The sequence below is a fragment of the Perna viridis genome, chromosome 1, assembly GCF_037379345.1.
Source record: "Perna viridis isolate PV_CMFRI_1.1 ecotype Kerala chromosome 1, ASM3737934v1, whole genome shotgun sequence".
Classification (NCBI taxonomy): Eukaryota; Metazoa; Mollusca; class Bivalvia; order Mytilida; family Mytilidae; genus Perna; species Perna viridis.
The window spans coordinates 63,919,208-63,939,118 of NC_142445.1; the positions used below are offsets into that span (position 1 = coordinate 63,919,208).

General features: G+C 31.8%; 1 protein-coding gene across 4 annotated transcripts; it reads left to right on the forward strand.

Moving 5' to 3' along the window:
• The first annotated feature begins 992 nt into the window (after positions 1–992).
• On the forward strand, positions 993–19,740 carry LOC148629818 (uncharacterized). 4 transcript variants are annotated; one of them, XM_088557755.1, is made up of 12 exons: positions 4,121–4,279; positions 8,887–8,923; positions 9,345–9,499; positions 10,942–11,023; positions 11,454–11,637; positions 11,885–11,952; positions 12,278–12,354; positions 12,714–12,820; positions 13,278–13,429; positions 14,091–14,219; positions 14,432–14,463; positions 16,560–19,740. In XM_088557755.1, exons 1-11 carry the CDS (start codon positions 4,214–4,216, stop codon positions 14,434–14,436), a joined length of 1,062 nt encoding a protein of 353 aa, XP_088413881.1. In that variant the 5' UTR covers positions 4,121–4,213; the 3' UTR covers positions 14,437–14,463; positions 16,560–19,740. The 4 variants fall into 4 exon arrangements, with proteins under 4 accessions (XP_088413890.1, XP_088413881.1, XP_088413874.1 ...); XM_088557748.1 differs by having other exon boundaries at positions 4,122–4,279; positions 14,432–14,449; XM_088557764.1 differs by lacking the exons at positions 4,121–4,279; positions 14,432–14,463 and adding an exon at positions 993–1,070.
• The last annotated feature ends 171 nt before the right edge of the window (positions 19,741–19,911 follow it).

Below are 19,911 nucleotides of genomic sequence, written 5' to 3' on the forward strand. Positions count from 1 at the left end.
TCAAATATTTATAACTTGGGCTCACAAGAAAGCTACTAAACTATATAGTAGTATTTATTTACAAAAGCTTTTTTGCAGTGCGGTATTTTAAAAACATATGCCAATTAAAAGTGAAATGGAAAAAATGAAATTGCGAAAATTCCCCTTTTTACGAAAAACACATTATTGTCGCCTTGAAACTAAAATAATACGCTCCTAATATGAATGAATGAATGGTTCATGTTGAGGTATTTTTTTCATGGGTAGCGGTGGTAGTTTCTTACCTTATTTGACTTGGAAAAATTCAATTATCAATTACTTGGGCTCATTTGAAAGCTTAGGCACTATAAACATGCGCCGTATCACACAAACACTTGTTTAAACTACGGTATTCTGAAGAAAGATAATAACGGGTGATAAAGAAATTCTGTAAATTCCTATTTTCTTGATTTTATAGTAAATGCAAACCTATAAAGAAAGTCAAACGCCTGAATTGATCAGATATGTTGAGTAAATCATTATCTTAATAATGAATGCCTAAAATATGAGTTCCACAGTGTCGGTATGCTGTGAATGAGAATTATGTTTGATACTGAGACCAGTTTTCTAGGGGTAGGGGTAAGATTTTTAACTTTTTTTTGAAAATTCTTTCTTGAAAATTAGATTTGGAGGTTTATTAATGTAGAAAATTAAATTTAGTCACGCAATAACTTGTGAGTCGAATTTATGCAAATTTTTGCGGGAGTCGAAAGTCCCATGTTTTTTGGAATTAAAAAATATATTTTCTGACTACGAAAATCGCCACAAGTCATCAACAACGTCCAATTTGTATCAATTGTGATAATATTGAACGTAAATAACAAATAAGCTATTTTTTACTATAGAATAAATACTCTAGGGTGACTGGATACACTACCCAAGCGTATTTCGTTCAGCATTTTTCTAATCGGCGTTGTGACGTATATTTTGCCTTTTACGGACTGATTTGAAGTTTACACGATTGAAAAGTTCCGGGGTCACACGTCATCATGAAATTTTTGTCCACATCACATAAAGAAGAAACCACATAACGTAAAGAAGAATCACTGCAGGTAAAGAAAAGAAAATGCACATGAAGTATTAAGAGATCGACATAACGTAAAGATGAAACGACCTCACGTAATAAGAAAACCACTGCACGTAAAGATAAATGCACATTTTAAGTAAATATATGTTGACATTACGTAATCATAAAACGACAGAACGTAAAGACAAAATTATAGAACGTAAAGACGAAATGACAGAACGTATAAAGGCTAAAAACCACTAATTCCACTTCCCACAGGCTTCTATGCTAATTTCACAATATTCAATGGCTTCTCGGGACTTTACCTTAACTTTAACCTGCAGAGGACTATATATCAGCATGATTCTACATATGTCAGCTCACAATCCTCAGACTGGCATGTGGGGTTAGCAGACTTGCAGTGCAGTACTGGTCACCGGAAGTGAAGTGTCTATAAATAGCATGGGAAATCCCAGTGTTTTCACAAGATACGGGTATATTTAGAAATCATTATGGAGATTAGGCTTCACATCACAAGAAGCAAAATGCACCTATAAAATGTACAGAAATGTTTTTCCTTTCAGAAACTTTAATTTTTTTTAAATGAGATGAGAACTTTTTTCACAGCACTATGAGGAACAGGGGTAATTTCTGCGTAGGACTATTTTTGCGTACGTTCCAAATGCTCATTGGTTGAATTGGTGGTCTGTAACCTAAAGACGAAATGGCAGAACGTAAACATAAAACGGCATAAAAATGATGTTCTTACATAACGTAAATACAAAATGACCACATGTAATTATAAAATCACAGCAAGTAATATAAAATTGACAACAGGTAAACAAATGTGTACCTCATCAGACAGTTTAGGCGTTCCATATTAAATGATCTAGCTAAACGATGTTCTTTCTTTCGGGTCACATCAGATAAAAAGTTAGCCTCATAAGAATGAAGGAATATGTCAGCAAGTAGAGGAGCACAATTTGTTTCCATAGGAATGCCGACCGTTTGTTAAAAAACGCGTCCGCTTTACTGGACAAATATGTTGTCGATAAAAAATTCCAGCATTTTGAAAACATTTTCTGTATATTTGGAAGATGATTTAATTGGAATTATGTTTTACAAAGTATGGGGAATTTCTACCAAGAACTATATACTTGTATCTAGGTGTACCATCTCTTTTGGAGAAACAACGATGTATAATGTTTTTGAGATGGGGTTTTAACTGAGTATGGGGAACAGAAGTATAAAGTTCTGAAAAATCATAGGGTTTAATGCTATTATAGTCTGATGATAATTATAAATTCGGGAGTAACAAGTGTTGTGGTAGGACTGTAGATCCTCTTTAATAGCTGTTAGTATAGAAGTTACAAGTTTTGAAAGAGGTTTAGTTGTAAATTAAAAGTTCTTGTTCCTATTTATGGAGCGTGGTTCACGGTACTTGGGATCTTTAGAAAGGACCTTACGCAGAGATTCGTTTTCGATGATGCTTAAACGACGTGACCCTAAGGACCATATTTGAATGGAGAGTTTTTGCAAGAAGAGTCAGGTGGTTTAGCCTTGAAGTCCTCAATCTCTATGTTCTGCAATAGCCTTTTATAATTGAAAATTTTGGGTGCAATAGGTGAAGCATAGGAATATGAAATCATCGGTATTGATTTGTCCTTGAAATATGGGGGAACTTTGTTGATTACGTTTTTGTGATGGAGGATGTTAGCCAAATTACTTATACCATTGTTGACAAACGGTAGTGGAAGAAATGATCGTTTTTCTTCATCTCGACCTTTACACAAACTGGTTTGAAGAGTTTGTGGAAACCAATATCCAAATTGATGGCAGCAATTCTGTATAATGATGAAGTAGGTTCAGAAACAGGAGTGTCAAGACTTGCTTTGTAAATGGAGTGTAGTGGAGTGAGAGGTGTAGAATAGAGTTCAGTTCGAATGTGATAAAGTCCAAGAGGTTTATCTTGGGTAACGTATAGTGGCGATGGCCATTACTCCTTATCCGTCTTGGATTTTTGTCAAATAAATTCATCACATTTATGTTATTGTTATATTGGCTTGAGATGTTTCCTTTACTTTTGATGTTGTCATTGCATCCGTAAGGTATTGCAGTAACTGGTCCGCGTATCCGTTATTCCTTTCTTTCCCTACGATAGTTTTTACTTATGACAGGACTATTCGTTGGATGGTATTTTTTTTTCAAGAATACGGACTTCCATAGAGAGGGTTGAATGATCTTGTTGATTAAAATGTCGATTAACTGTCAAAAATTACTTTGCCTGTCCTTTCTTTGGCTTGTCAGCGCGTCCTTCCGTTTTTCAATGCTGTATACGCCCCGTGCGCAATGTCACAGGAGAACATAAAAAGCAAATTAAAAACTAATATTGCTTCATGTGTCAAATGATGTTTTTTTTTCTTGGTGTTTTAAAAAAAAATCTGCAATGCTGCGCTTACGTAAATCTTTTAACATATCATTACATTAAACGCAGGTACTAACCACTTTCACAGGCCCCGTTTCAGTCAGAGCATCCAGCCCCTACTACCACAGTATACTAAGGGGGTGAGACTCTGTCCAAAACGGGGGTCTGTGGGTAATTTGTACCATTGCTGATGTTTGAGGAACAAACGCCATGTTTCTTCGTAACATGATTGTTAATTTCACTAGATAACTTTTGCAAAAATGTCAAATTATAAAACATTCTATCATTATTTCAAACTCCATTAGGCAAGTGAATAAGTTTGTTGGTCATATTATTCATTCAGGTATCCATCTATATGTAAAAAGTAAAAACTTACCGTGAATTGATAGTGGTGGGTTTCTACATATATGTTTCAGATTTATCAATTTTGCTTGATTCTTATAAGATTTGTATCCCATTCAGTACGAAGACAAACATGTATGTTTGTCCTAAACAAAATGATTTGCTTTATATATCTTTTCCATTGATTAATAAGGATGAAATTATAAATAGTTATATAAGCAAAAGGAGATCTTAAAACTTTTTTCTTGACAATTATCAGTTACCTGACAGGTGCGCGAAAAAAAAAATCCGGATTTAATACTGATGTTGTAACCGGATCCAACTACAAAATTAAAACAACTTCCGTCGAAAGCGCCCTCTGTAAACAATTTGTGAACTTGACAACGAAGAAAGGGTCATATGTATGCATTTTTAGAAGAAAAATGGACTGGGAAGACAAGTTTTCGTCAATTTTGAGGGAAGCAGAATCAAATTTATCTAAAACTAGGGTACAATGCGATTTTTGCAATAGTCATTTTCGTTTCGAAGCAGTCAGATTTTGATAAAAATGTGACTTCCTCCTCTCAGTCTTACTCTAAATTCTAATCTTTAGATTTAACGCTCCCGAAGAAATATTAAATAAAAAAAAACCACTTTAGTTTGATAATTTTTGTTAGCGCTGATTTGATATATATTTAGAACCTTCCAATATGGTAACTTTTGTAATGATACATGGTTTTAAGAAGCAGTCTTTATAAAAATCAGACAGAAGGTGATTCATGCAGGTAGCGAGTCGTTTCGCCCTGATTACCTGTTCGCCCTGGTGACATGATTAATATATGCTATCATTTGAAATCAAGTCCTTAGCTTGGAAGTTGAGTTCAGTTAATCAAAATAAAAAGAATTCCAAAGCTTGTGTTTTCCTGAGCCATGTCAAAGCCTAACGATTCAGAAGCATATATTGTGTGTATTTGTATACAGAGACACAAGATTTTTATAATTTTTACTCATTGCAGATTGATTTCCCATACTTTGTATGGAAATTAATAACCGGGGCGAAACGACCCGAATTCTTCTTGCATGTCGAAAACCCACCTTATTTAGTTTTATTTCTTGTTCAGAAACAATTATAGTTTTTCATTTGAGGGTTGCACTTTTGAGATCAAATTTATAATGATTGTACATGAAGTTAGCACTTTGCAAGAGTTATTGTTCTTGATTTGATTGATTTTAGTGGGAGGTAAAAGTGTAGTTTTCTTGAAAGTACAGATCTAAATACCAAAAGGACTATTGTCACATAACAATAAAGCATATGTAGATCAAGAAGCATCATCTGTTCCTCAGGTTTTTTTACAGCATGAATCACCTTACCATAGGCAGCGTCTGAATTTTTTATGGACTGGTACTTTATTGTCCTAAAGCATTATACTAATGGTCATGACTCATGGCCGTCATCATGTACTCAAGGATCATCACGGTGTATCCATCTGCACCATGAAAACTGATCTGTCCAACATGTCATAGTTTTCTTTTCCTCTTTCTTATACCTTGGACTTGATTTTTTATGAGCAACTTGACAGTTGTTTCAAGAAAAGCAGAGGATGCTTACCCTACAGGTGCACCAGGTCCATGCTCCCAATTTTTAGTGTCCGAGTTGCTCATTTGCTTTTGTTACTATGTATGTATTATTTTAGTGGCTTTATGTTCTTTACTTCTTCGTTGTGTTTGTCTGTTTCCATATTTGGTCTTTGTCCCTGGATTACATTCTTTGATTACTGCTAGAACCTTGGTTCCCTTGATTACTGTTTCAATTTGTTTTGTTTCGATTCTTTCTTTCATCGATTAATTTTGTTTTGTTTCTTTATTGTTTTGCAATTTTTAAGTACCGAAGAATTATGGGTTATATTGATTACATAACTTTCATAAACATCTGCAGAACCAAGTTGATAATACTACCATTTACAAGGAAGCATATTACTCAATTATTCTCTTTTATTTAAGTATTTTTAATTATTTTCCTTGAAAATAAATACGAGAGCATTAATGGTTGTTTTATCAACTGGGTTCTGTATACTTATGACAAGAAAAAGCATCAATAATTGGTTTGTACCTTCAGTTTCAGAAGCTTAAAAATAGCATCATGGCAGCTTCATTTGGGTATACATCGTAAATGTGTTTGAGAACCAAACCAGTCTCAGAAAGTATTTGCTAGTTTCGATGATTAAATAAACATTGAATCATAGTTTTTCCAAGAAACTTGAAGACTTGTTTAACAGTCTGCAGTATGGCGCCAAGATGTTTACGAAAATAATGTAATCAGCATTACCCATAATTCTTGGGTACTTAAAAATTGCGAAATGATAACAACACAAAGCGAAATGAAAAAATTGATAAAAATAGAATTGAATGAAACAAAATGAATCAAAATGAAATAAAATCAAAATAAAATGATAAAAATTGCAACAGTATGAAATGAAACTAAATGACATAAAAGAAATCTTTAAAGACATTTCATTATTCACAGTTTATAGGTACCATAATGTCAACCTGTGTCGGACAATAAGACATTTGGACCATGACAATCCATATACCTTGTGAATGCTGACATTTTAGACCATGGCAATTAAGATAATGCATTAGAACAATTAAAACCGTATATCATAACAAAATTTACCATATTGGAAGGTTATAAGAATTATAAATCAATTTCTGGAAACCCTCAATTCATGATTATTATCAGAATACAATGGCATTAAAACCTATGATTTTTCAACTCCTTATACTTCTATTTCCAATACTCAGTTAAAATCTAGACTCAAAAACATTATACATTGTTGTTACTCCAAAAAAGACAGTACACTTAAATACAAATATGTAGTTCTTGGTAGAGATTCCTCATGCTTTGTAAAAATTAATTCCAAATCATCTTCCAAATATACCGAAGAAGATGTTTTCAAAATATTGGAATTTTTTATCAACAACATATTTGTCCGGTGTGCTGAAAGAACTTTGAGTTAAACTATACGACAAATGCAATGATTTTCATTCTGTATTGTCAAATTTCTTTTCATCTGTGGTAACATCCCTTCAGCATCTGGGTAATGAGTTTTCATATCACAACTCATACGTTACGCCAGAGCTTGCTGTAACTACACAAACTTTTTGTATCACGCTAGACTTCTTACAATTAGGCTTCTGGAACAGGGTTATGTTGCTACAAGATTGAAGTCATCACTACAAAAGTTTTATGGTCGTCGTCATGAGCCTTGTGGATCGTTATGCTGTATCCATCTGCACCATGAAAACTGATTTAATCAATGTGTCGTAGTTTTCCTTTTCGTTTGAATACCCCGACTTGAATTTTTATGAGCAACTCTGGTGGTATTTCTAGAAAAGCAGAGGACGCTTACCCTACTGGTGCACCTGGTCCATGCTCCCAGTTTTTAGTGGAGTCTGTGTTGCTCATTTACCAAAGATTTATTTTGGTTATGTTATTGTTCTTTGTTGTGGATGTCTGTTTTCCATGTCTTGTTTCCCTTGGTTTCCTTGATTACTCTTTAATTAATGTTTCTTCGTTAGCATTAAAAGTTTCACTTTCCTCATATTATGATTAAACTTTTCCGAGGAGATAAGGAGCTATTTGTGGATTTGTCTTAGTTGATAATTCCAGCATGAATATTGCTGGCAAGGGGGTATGACTTACTATAATATACACTGTGCATCTGTATGTCATGTTCAAACAATTAATTCCAACGTGCATTTATTAATTTTTTGCAAAAGTCACTATTGACAGTAACTGAATGTCTGTCCCATTCAGTATTAGTGAGCAAAGGGTGGTCTTAAATGTATAATAAATCGTTTAAAGAATTTATCACACTGACGCTTTAGAAACTTTCTTCAAAGCAAAACGTTGCATCATAATCTATTGAAGCTTTAGAAATAGTTAAAAATGCAGCCTATACGAAACATTTAAAAGACATCAATATTATTTAGTCCGAACTACAAATGTACATGTACTCTGACATTTACAAAAAAGCTACTTCCTGTTGAAGATATTATGATAAAACTTTGCATTTTATACTGAAACACAGAACCTACTCCCTTGATAATTTTACAAATATTTGGATTGTCCTTTGCTGGCTCCCACTTATGAAATTATCCTTATCAAACTGGGCCTAATTGATATATGACATGAATTTTACTTCATTGAAAAGGGGACCTATTTCTTTATGCTTCAGACTTTGCTCGCACTTAAGGCCAATGCCTCTCTCATATTATCTGTTATTTTATTTTGTCTTTCCTCACTTGATTATTGTAATTTGAGACTAATTGATGACCTGTGACTGTGAAAAATTCACTTTTCAAATTATATTTTGCTTAATATAATTGGCAAAAGTTAATTGTAGTCTGTATGTTTTGAGTGGCCACTTATATCCAGGGTTTTAAACTGAAATTTTGGCTTGGTAGCCCACAGCTTAAATTGTGGTTACCGGTAGCCAATATGTATACAAAAATGTAGTTCTTTACAATCACCGTAGAAATTTTAGTAGCCCACAGCTTAAATTGTGGTAGCCAATATGTATAGTTCTTTACAATCACACTAGAAATTTTAGAAGTCGACACCAAATTTTAGGGGCCATTGGCAAGTGGGTCCCTACTAAATATCCTGATATCCAGTTCAAATGATATAGATATGGCCTAAGCTTCAACCAATATTGTCACTGGAGAAATGCTTGTGGACCTATGGAATCCATGAAAAAATGCAAAGGAAAGCTAATTTTAACTGACATTTATTTAATTTTGAAAATGATGTAATACTGATGACTGAATCCTCATATTAAAATGTGTCCCTTACAAAGCATAATAATGAAAAAAGGTAAATGATATCTAACATAATTGACGCCTAAGGTGGATGGAGCTCATCATCGTATTTTAGACAAAACAGCACCTCCCCACTTGCGCAATTTTTTAGCCATTCATAGTTCTGGTCTTACATTCTACATATATAGGACATGACTGATGCTCCTTCCATATAAAGTCTTTGGATTGTCTTTTATATTCTCTAAACTGTACTTATAACACTTTGTATTTATGTATTATCTTGTTTTCCTTGCAGAGAAAAATTAACTCAACAAGATATAATGAAAGAAATTGTAAGTAAATACATTTTCCGCACATATTTATGTTTTAAATAAAAATTTTAAAGCACATTTTGATATGTACATTGTACCCAGATTCTGCATAGTGTGAGAAAGAGTTGGTGCTTCAAATTAAAAAAATGATAGATCCAGGACTCTACACATTTGAAAAACAGAAGTACCAAGTGGCAGTGGAAGTCAAAAAGCATCTGTTAAAAATGATGCTTAGCTCTGGGAACATTTTAATCCTAATCTCATATTGTGCTTTTCAAATTTTTTTACTGGTATCTCCAATGCTCCATATTCTTTTCACATTTTACATGTTATTTTTAGTGCGTCTGACAAGAAGATTACAATATATTCAAGTAATTTTGCTTAATTATTTATTTTTCTTGTATTTTATCAAATGAATAAATAAGCTATATGTATTCTTTAGTTTCAACATCATTACCTATAAGAAGAACATTGTCGATGTTGGAGATTCCTAGAACTGAACTTTACAGCAGTGTAACACAACACACAACTGAAAATGTAGGAGCAAGCTCAGGTTTAGTTTCAGTTCTTAATGATAGATTGGAAGAACAAAACAGGGTAAGTAAGGTTATACAATTGTAATTCTATTTTATAGAGTTAAGTATCAAATTTTACATTTATATCTAAATGAAAACAGGATGCACAGTTAACTTTGATTGTTTCCTTATTAGTATTTTTTATTTTGAAGGGACGATTTTTTTCTGCTTTTTAGTGGAATTCTGTTTCAAATCCGGATTTGACCGTTATGATTCTTTTTTTACTGTATATTTACTTCTGATTTTGCCAATTTCCGCTTTGTTTGTAGACCTCGTAAAATCATCCCTGATATTTAAAAAGATGTGGCATCTTAGTACAGTCGACTCCACTTAATCGCATATCACTTTATTGCATATTTCAGTTATTAGCATAATTTTCTCCTGCACAAAACCATTTCCTATTATTCTATTAGGGAAAAAATCGCTTATTTGCATAGGCCTTGCAGGTGCATTTCGGTTTATTGCATAGAGAATTCTGCCTCATCGAGGTAAAGACAGGGTTTCCCAAATTCTATTTTAAGCCTTCGGGTCATAAATATGTCAATCATATTTATTGTTGTAAAAACTAGGTTATCATCAATCAGGAGGTGTTAATAATGAATTAAAAACATAATGGACATAAAAGACAATTTAAATGATTTCTAATTGCATTAAAATAAACAAGCACCTAGGTCAACAATGACTTCTGACGACATGCCAAACATCACCTTATGATGCGGCTTGGGGTTCGGCTTGGGATATTTTTTGTCCCTATTTAAATTCTTCCGACTACAAATGATTATCAATGTAAATTTAATTTTCTTTAATGAGCTGAACAGTTTTTAGTGAGCTTGGGTTACTAGGCATAAATATCAACCGAAAATTAAAAGTCCTCATTCATTCAGTACAATGTCTAATGAAATTTAACTACCCTAATGTGCCCCATACTATCCACACTTCATAGGAATATATTGAGGTCAATGACACGTATAATACACAACTATCAGTGTACAATGGTGATTGAACAGAGGAATGAAAACGCACAGACCATTTCAAAAGCCCAGAAACTGCAAACATTGATGAATATTATACTGAATCCTGTCTGAAATATGAAATACGGGATTTTCTTTCATAGAAAGATCAGGAAATTACTTGACTATTTATAGATGAGAAACACATGGTTTTACTTATAAATACACACGACGTTAAGAAGGTCAACAAACAAGATAAACACAATACATCTTATTATTTATTGATAAAAGAACAATACAATGTGAAGGTCTATAACAATTAAATACCAGATCAGAAATGTTGAAAAGTGATATCCCTGGTTGATCCACAGTATCATCGTCTTACCTGAACTCACACTTCCGGTAAAATCGTAATTTCGGTTATAAGAATAGCCAGGTTATTTGCATAATTTTTACTGGCAAATAGGCTATGCAATTAAGTGGAATCCACTGTAATCGTTTATGCAAATTTCAGTTGATTGATCAGTTGAGACAGATGGTTAACAAACTGGAGTCAGACAGAAATAATTACAGTGAACAGATCAGAGAATTAAAAAGTTAGTTCATTTTATTTCCTTCTCTGAACTGTGTCCTCATTTAGAAGATCTCAAATCTCATTTATTTTTTAATTTAAATTCTATAGTAATAACTTGTTCACAATTGTTGTAGTGGAAGTAAAGTATTACAGCATTGTTGCATTCATTTGGGGACTTATTCTTGTAAGCTGTAACTTTCAATAAGCCTGCAAGTGAAGTTACATGTGCTGTAAAAGCCATATGATATTCAATGCAGCAAACCATATACTTGTATTAATTTTGTCTTCATGTATGATTTTATCCTGTCAGTCAATGTATTTTTTCAAGGTTTATAACAATCCATTTTACAATGTATATTGATTTACATGTGTTTTATTGCTGTTTGTTTAAATGATTGAACTTCATCAGTGGTGCATATCTTCTAGTGGATTTTTAGTATGCATAATTTTAGATGAAGTTTACAAGCTAAGAGGGCGTGAAGGACCTAACATTGATCGAAGACTTGACCAAGTTCGTCATGATCTGAATGAAGACATATATATACTGAACAGCCAACTACAAGAACTGCGTACAACAGGAAGTAACCGTCTCTCAGATAATCATTATTTGTCTCTCAGTCGGGATGTTCAAGAAATGTAAGTTGCTGCTGTTTGATGGTGGGCAGTGATTTCCATGGTGGGGAATGATTTCCATGGGTATATTCAAAATATTCTTCACAAATGACATTGCAAACTGAAAAATAAATACATATACCAACAGAATAAAACCTGTTTAGGTGAAACCATACAAAATTGTAGCCTCATTTTAATTGTGCATTGAGGTGTAGTACAATTACCATGTTTTGCATGAACTAGTAGGATTATTTTCAATTTACTTTTACAGGAAGCAGGGTTTGAGGGATGATATGGATACCATCAAAAAGGAAATAGATGCAGTTAAATCTAGACTTTGTAAGTTCATAATTAAGGAAGATTCGACCTATACATTTGGCTTTATGCATTGATAAAAAAAACACCATTAGTTCGATTAGCATGTTGTTCAACAGATTTCAATATTGAATATTAGATTGTTCTTTTGTTTAGATATACATTATTACAACATAATTGGAAACTAGCAACTTAACAACTTTAGCATGGGTAGCTGTATAATGCCAAAAACTCATTACTCTGCATAATTGTGACATTTTGTTCATGTAGCAGAGTCAAATTTTATCGAATTTTAAAGTTTCTCCAATGAGATTTTGTCTTGAGTTCAAATACTTTTTAATTTTTTCAGTTAAAATGGAATTAGATGTATCCTCAGCATTTAACAATGGAAAAGATCTTCGGAGGAAACAGGATCGTCTAGATCAGGTAATGAGAAGATATTAATTTTCCATATGAAATAGCTTTTCTATTTAATTAATTCTGTGTTATATTTATTAAAGTAAAAACAAAGTCTTCTATATTGTAAGCAATGAAGACTGATACTATAATTGATTGATTGTGGTTTGACATCCAATGGCAGATATTTCGTACATTTCAGGACAAGAACATTTGATCAGTCAAGCTTTAATACCAAGCTTTGTACTAGTCCAACACTATCACACAGAGATGAAAACTGGTTGGAAAGATTGTCATCCTATTAAACACATTGTTCTGACTCCAAACCATAAGACATATTATTAATTTAAAATTGTAATTGACTAAATATTTCTTGTTTTAATATTCAGAATATACTTGAACTAGCAACACAGCACAACAAACAGCCATACAGAACTACTCAGGGGACATGGAGTCCTATATCAGACAATGATAGATTGCAAGCATCAGAACTCAGGTACTGCATCAGTAAAAGTTACTTGTATTTAAAAAAAGAAATATTGATTAAATAACTTGTTGTTTTTCTCCTGAATAAGCAATGTTTTACTGCTATAATGATATGTTACCTATTCAATTATTCTTATTATTCTATCAGTTTTAATCATCTTTAAAAAAAAATTGTTGACAAGATAATTCAAAACAAACATTTATAAAACACGGCCAATGGCCCATTTATTTGAACTGTTTTAAGGCAGGCAAACAATTTGATCATATTTTAGACCTTGGTATTCATTTGTATAACTTCAATAGACTTGCCACAAGTCTCACTGTAATATATGTATGTTATTTGATTAAATATCATTACTATGACATATTCATTCACTCTCCAGCTGCAGTACTGCATATACATTACATTGCATTGTTTCTTGATGTTTTTATTTGATTCAAATTTCTCGTTTTTTTTGTTATTGAAGGTCAACAGTTTCTCTACTGAAAGACAGACTAGGTAACTTAGAGGCAGTGGTCAATAGTCAGAATACTACACCTAGATACAGTACACCAGTCATGCAGAATGGATTCTCATCACCACCTAAATTCCAATCATCAACAAAGAAATATAAAAAAGGTAAGTGAGTTTCAGTAAACCTACAATACTAAATGTACTTCACAGAGGTATACTTGCTAATGTGAAGCATTTACATCTCTTCCACACATTGTTTTAAACCATTCCCCTGATGAATTAATCATTACCTAATATATAGTACACTGTAACACAAGTTTTCAGCAAACATGTGAGTGCTTTGTGAAAAATGCTTCCAAGATAGCTTAGCTTATAAATAAGCTCAGTAATACACAATAAAACAGGAAGTGGCTACAGAAAATATTGTACTTAATGCTGTGGGTTAAAAATAACTAGATGTGAGACTTTTGTAATGTACAGTATAGTTTGGCACTGCATTGATTTTTTTGTGCTGTTCTCATTGTAGACCAACATTTTTTAAAATGTTAGCAATAATGAGAAAAAAAAATCACTTCAGTATTGGTGTTCTAACCTCAAAGTTGCATGTTTTTTTTATTGTTTTTATTTGCCACAACAACAAAATATTTTGGTTTTTTTTGTTTTTGCAATGATAAAGACATCACAGTTATTTCCAAATAAATATGTGTTGGATTTCAATTGGTCAAAGTTAATGAAAATTGCAAGGTTTTTTTTTTCCTTTAGACTGAACTTACTTCTGTATCATTCCTTGTATTTAAATTTACCAGTACATAATTATAATTTCCAGTTTATACCACTACCACATTAGATAACGATTTAGAAACGGATGATTTCCTGCTATCAGATGATGATGAAAGCTCAGATTTAGAAATATTTAATCCAAAGAAACAAGGTGGAATTAAAGGTCTTGATAGTGGTAAGATTTTCCTGAAATGGTGTGACATAGTTTAAGTACTTCAAAAGAATCTGTTTGTTATATGAACAATGGAATATGGAATTTCATTAATAGAAAGTTTGAAATGATAAAATGTGATTTTACAAAGGTAAAATGAAATAGTAATTAATCTGAAGTAATACCTACCAAGTATAAATATTGATATGAATAAAAGATTTTACTGTTTAATTTAGGTTGACCCTGGTGGTAAGGTGATTTTAATAAAGTAAATTTACTATTTATGGAAGTAAGGTTATCTAAGCAAAAGCAGTTAAATGTGATATTGTTCCCTAACTTGTACATCCTATTCAACTGCTTTTGTTGGTTAATACTGGTATTTTGTTAACTTATGGGAATTTATAATTTGAAAGTAGGTCTTTTCAGCACATGACAAAAAAAGAAAAAAATATGCAGGTTGTCTAGTCTGTGTATTGACAGTTGTGTACAGATGAAGAGTTTGGTATTAATTTTACTACTCTATTTCTCTAATTCTGGCCTTCTGACTATATCAGATATATATAGATTCTCCTTACGAAATGAGTGATTTAAACTTTTTCTCTTCTTTAGATGGTAAAACAAACATTTTCAACAAGCTTCAGCAAACATGTAATATCTACAATGGAGAAATAGTTTAAATCAAGAATGGATTGAAGGATAATAGATTTCTCCCATGATTCTGTAGAATGGACTGAAGGATAATAGATTTCTCCCATGACTCTGTAGAATGGACTGAAGGAGAATAGATTTCTCCCATGACTCTGTAGAATGGACTGAAGGAGAATAGATTTCTCCCATGACTCTAGAATGGACTGAAGGAGAATAGATTTCTCCATGACTCTGTAGAATTGACTGAAGGAGAATAGATTTCTCCCATGATTCTGTAGATTGGACTGACGGAGAATTAATTTCTCTGATGATTCTGTAGAATTGACTGAAGGAGAATAGATTTCTCCCATGACTCTGTAGAATGGACTGAAGGAGAATATATTTCTCCTATGACTCTAGAATGGACTGAAGGAGAATAGATTTCTCCCATGACTCTGTAGAATGGACTGAAGGAGAATAGATTTCTCTGATGATTCTGTAGAATGGACTGAAGGAGAGTAGATTTCTCCCATGACTCTGTAGAATGGACTGAAGGAGAATAGATTTCTCTGATGATTCTGTAGAATGGACTGAAGGAGAATAGGTTTCTCCCATGACTCTGTAGAAAACTTGAAAAATGTTAAATGGGGGAAACTTCTCACAGAAATTTAATCACTACCTGGTGGGTAAAAAGTTAAATGCATTTTTAATCACCAGCTAAGAATTGGAGGAAAAGAGTTCTCCTGGCATCAGACTTTTTTGTTCTCAACTGATTATTGTTTCAAAATTTTTTGTAAAGTCATCAATTTAATTTATTTTATGATGTTACACACACAGTACGAAATTTCTGGATGTTCCCCAAGGTAAGGTGCGTATGAAGATAAAACATATTGTTAAAAAAAACTGAACCTTTGAAAATTTAACTGTCTTAACCTTTTTAACACTGGATACAGTGTAAGGATTGTTTATTTCACTTGAGAAAGTAGTGTAGCAAAATAGTAGAAGGATATATCTGTTATGATGATTCTTAAGATATCCTAATACTGTCATGATCAAGAGGGATTTAATCCCCAGTCCTTTTACAGAATCATGTATGTCTTTAATGTTCATGTTAATGAATTTTTCACAAGTTTGTCATGTGTTTCTGTAGCAGAAAAATACATAGTAACATAGGATTATTGGAGATTCTAAAATTGTGCTGACAAGATCTATTATTATTTATCTCAAGTCACATTTTTACATCTTTATATTTATTTCACTTGTTAATTTTGTTTATAAATTGATGATTAATGTAATTTTGGTGGTGCATCATTATTATCATTATCAATTGTATTATAATCACCACATTGGTTTATGCTTTAAGAAACTATGAATGTTAGATTTAATTTGCTAATTGTAGCAATAATTAAGAAGACTAAGTTGTCCTTGGTATTCATTTTGGAACTAGTTTAAAAAAGAATTTTCACATTGAAAGTTTTAAAGATTTGAAAACTATTGAGCTTTAGCAACGTTACGTTGTTAATAAAAAAAATTGATTCATAAGAGTTGAATTTTACTCAATCATATGGAGCACAGATTATCAGGTTTTATAGGTCAATCAAAAAAAGTCAACTTACTGGTTAATTATCTATAAATTATTGAATCTAACCATATTTACCAACACTTGCTAATTAAAATAATGTTTTCTGATATTAATCAGTACTTGCCCTATTGAATCTTTATGGATTCATATTTCAGATGACGACTTAGATTTAGATGATTTAGACCTTGATGATGATGAAATGGGATCACTAGATTCAGAGCTGAATGATTTATAGCTGGGGAAACCTTTGATAATCTCATAACCACAGAAACAGTGCTTAGGAAACATAACCATAGAAACAGTGCCAGGGAAACGTAACCATAGAAACAGTGCCAGGGAAATGTATTACTCAGTGTGCACTGTATCACACAAATAGATCTCAATGGTGTATATGTATTTTGTAGATTTTATGTACCAGTAGTGTCATATTTTTATGCTGGTAGATAGAATTTTGTTTATTATAAAATCTAGAAATCTACATTTAGCAGTATTAAAAGGTATTGAGAATAGAGATGTAATGAGTATTGAGATATAATTTTTGTATTAAGGTAGATCATACTAATTATTATGTTGTTCATATTTCTACTGTAATGTTGTCTACCACACAGAATGTCCTGATCCAATTGAAAAACATTGTTAAAAATGAATGACCATTCCAAGTTAGTTTAACAAATGTTACATTTGCATATTTTTGTTATGAAATATTACAGTGCATTCAAGGATGTTCAAAGGATAGAGTTTGTCTTCCTTTTGATTAATTATCTGGAAAATTGAGGAGATTAAATTTCTATCATTTCATTGTATTTTGATCTGTGACTTATGGAAAGTTTATGTCCAGTTCACTATCTAATGAGATGATTGTCATTTATTTTTGTGAAGATTGACTCTAACCCTAGAACATTATCATTGTGTATGTTATAAACAGTTATTTAATGCACAGTTTTACTTTGTTGAAGGAGAAATTATATATTTGCAATTAACATGTGTTGTCGTACTTTTGGCCTTGCTAGGTAAAATAATGATTCTTCATATTGAATATGATACTAGTGTAATAAGAGAAATCAAAGATGGCTTCACTGTGATACAGAATACACCTTTTTCTAGCAATGGGTAGGTGTCACAATCATTTGGCTTTAGGTGCTTAACTGCAACTATTTATTTCGTTCTTCTTTGGCTTTAAAGATTAATTTACCATGTAAAAGCATTAAATTAGCATTACATTATTTTAACATTATTTTTTTTTAATAATCATTCCAATAATTTTTTTTACATTTATATTACTAAACATTATAACCATGACATTGTACTAAGGTCATAATAATCAGATGTTTTATATGTGTGTCTGTGTGTTGGTGTTTTTGAGTGATGATATTTAACCTGAGTGATTATGCTGTATGAGGACAAAATGGGAACCTTACATTTAACACACTAATAATGTGCTTATCATTTGTTGCTAAAATGGTAAATTTAGTGCTGCTGATTTGTACTTCATTGTAAACTAACAATACTAAGGCACTTAATACTGATGAATTACTTCAGAGATAAAAAAAAACTTATTTGATGTTAGCTACAAAACTGTATAATATATGTAATTATCTGGTTTCCATGGGTAAAAATGTACAATTTTTTATTTCATTTATGAATACTTCAGGTAATTGAATAATTGAAAACCACCTTTTATTTTGTTGTGGCCTTATTAGTGTTGTATGTCAAGTTTTTACGGTTGTACATTCTTTATATTTTAAGTTAAGATTAAGAAAACTTAAGAATGAATAATTCATATGTGAAAGAATTTAAAATGTGTATTAAATGGTAGTATATCTGTTGTATTCTGTAAACATATATTAGTGTTGTCTTGCCTTGTATAAACATCTTCCTTCCATTATGCAATAGATGTTGTTTATGCACAAAAATGTGATACCAAATGTGATAGTTCTTTTCAAAAATCATGTTTTTCATGGCATGATATTCAGTGTTTGATCCAAAAATCATGTTTTTCATGGCATGAGATTCAGTGTTTGATCCAAAAAATGAATACCTGTAGAAATTCATACTTTAAATTGATAAATGCTTGCAAAAGTTTTGTCATTCAGAAAACTGTCAGATTGTTATTTCCATATCAGATCTGATATTATTAATGATTACTTTAACAGGATTTTTTAATATAATGTTTTTTAATAAATAATAACCACTAGTAAAATACTGTAACAGAAATTTTACTCTAAGTCTTTTTTGGTCTGTGGTGAAAATGTATGTAAAGGCCTTTCAAAATTTTCCAAACTTATTTTTTATTATACCCCACTTGCAGTGGGGGGGATCATATAGTAATAGGGGTCTGCCTTTTTGTCCATAATTTCTTCATTCCATCCTTCTGTTATATGGAGGGGTACCCATCTCTTATCCGTTACTTCTTCTTTATCACTGAATGGAATATTAAGAAATTTTCACAGGATCTTACTACATATTACATATTCTCATTGTGCACATCCTATTTTAGATTTTGATCCAAATCAACTTAGATGTCAAAAGGTGGAACTGCTGTAGTTATCAATTTAATGAGCATTGCTCAGAGTTTTTCTCTGGTTTTGTGTGACGGGTCTTTCTGTAAAAATATCAAACAGCACAAAAAATTCTTAATTAACAGTTAATCAGTAATTTCTTAAATTACAGTATGCTCTTTATTCCAGTAGTTACAAAAGTACATCTTCTTAATTTATCAGACTTTTTGATATTATGAAAATAAAGTGTCCATGTAGAAAGGTATTTACTATATAGATAGCAGTGTTTTATTTAATGTTCCCAGTGTAATAAATTTTGATAATTCACACTGTGAAATAAATTCGGTAATTTCACTCTCGCACTTTCTCCCGCCAAAACTTCATAACTTCGAAATCAATATGCCAATCACAGAATCTAAATTTCATATTGAAAATGTTGATAAATATATAATAAATAGGATAATCAATTGGTTATTGTGAATAACCAAAATAACCTGCAAGAACGCGTGGAGATTTATCTCATTCCCGGAACAAGTTCCGCACACTCGTTAAATCTAGGCATTCTTTGGCAACCGTGATAATATTTTGTTTATTCACTCTTTCCAATTAATTGTCCTATTATTCCTTTATACTGAAATAAATTTTGTATGTAAACAGGAAATTTTAAGACACATGCAAAGCAATCAAAGTCAAGTTACATTTTGCTTCCATTTGATAATGTTTTTAACAAAGGTGCTCATCAACTGAGTGTTATTTTTTTAAGTATGTATACATGTCTGTGATGTTTATTTATATATTAATGTTGTGTATATTGTTATTAAAAACTATATAATTTTCATTGGTCAGTATTCTTTTACATCACTTGTTTAATATAAAGTCCTGTGTAATCATTATCGTAATCATAACAACTTTTTTTTTAAATTCTCAGAAACCACTGAGAGCAGTTTACAGTTTAATTTGGTCACTAACATCCTTCAAATATCTTCTTCATAAAATACGTTAATTAAGC

What these genes read in the sequence shown, in the direction of transcription:
- LOC148629818 (XM_088557740.1), top strand. Translation starts at nt 4,214, where the DNA reads ATGGACTGGGAAGACAAGTTTTCGTCAATTTTGAGGGAAGCAGAATCA. An exon ending in GATTGGAAGAACAAAACAGG is followed by an intron (nt 9,500 to 10,941) that starts GTAAGTAAGGTT and finishes TGCAAATTTCAG; the next exon opens with TTGATTGATCAGTTGAGACA. An exon ending in AACAAAGAAATATAAAAAAG is followed by an intron (nt 13,430 to 14,090) that starts GTAAGTGAGTTT and finishes TATAATTTCCAG; the next exon opens with TTTATACCACTACCACATTA.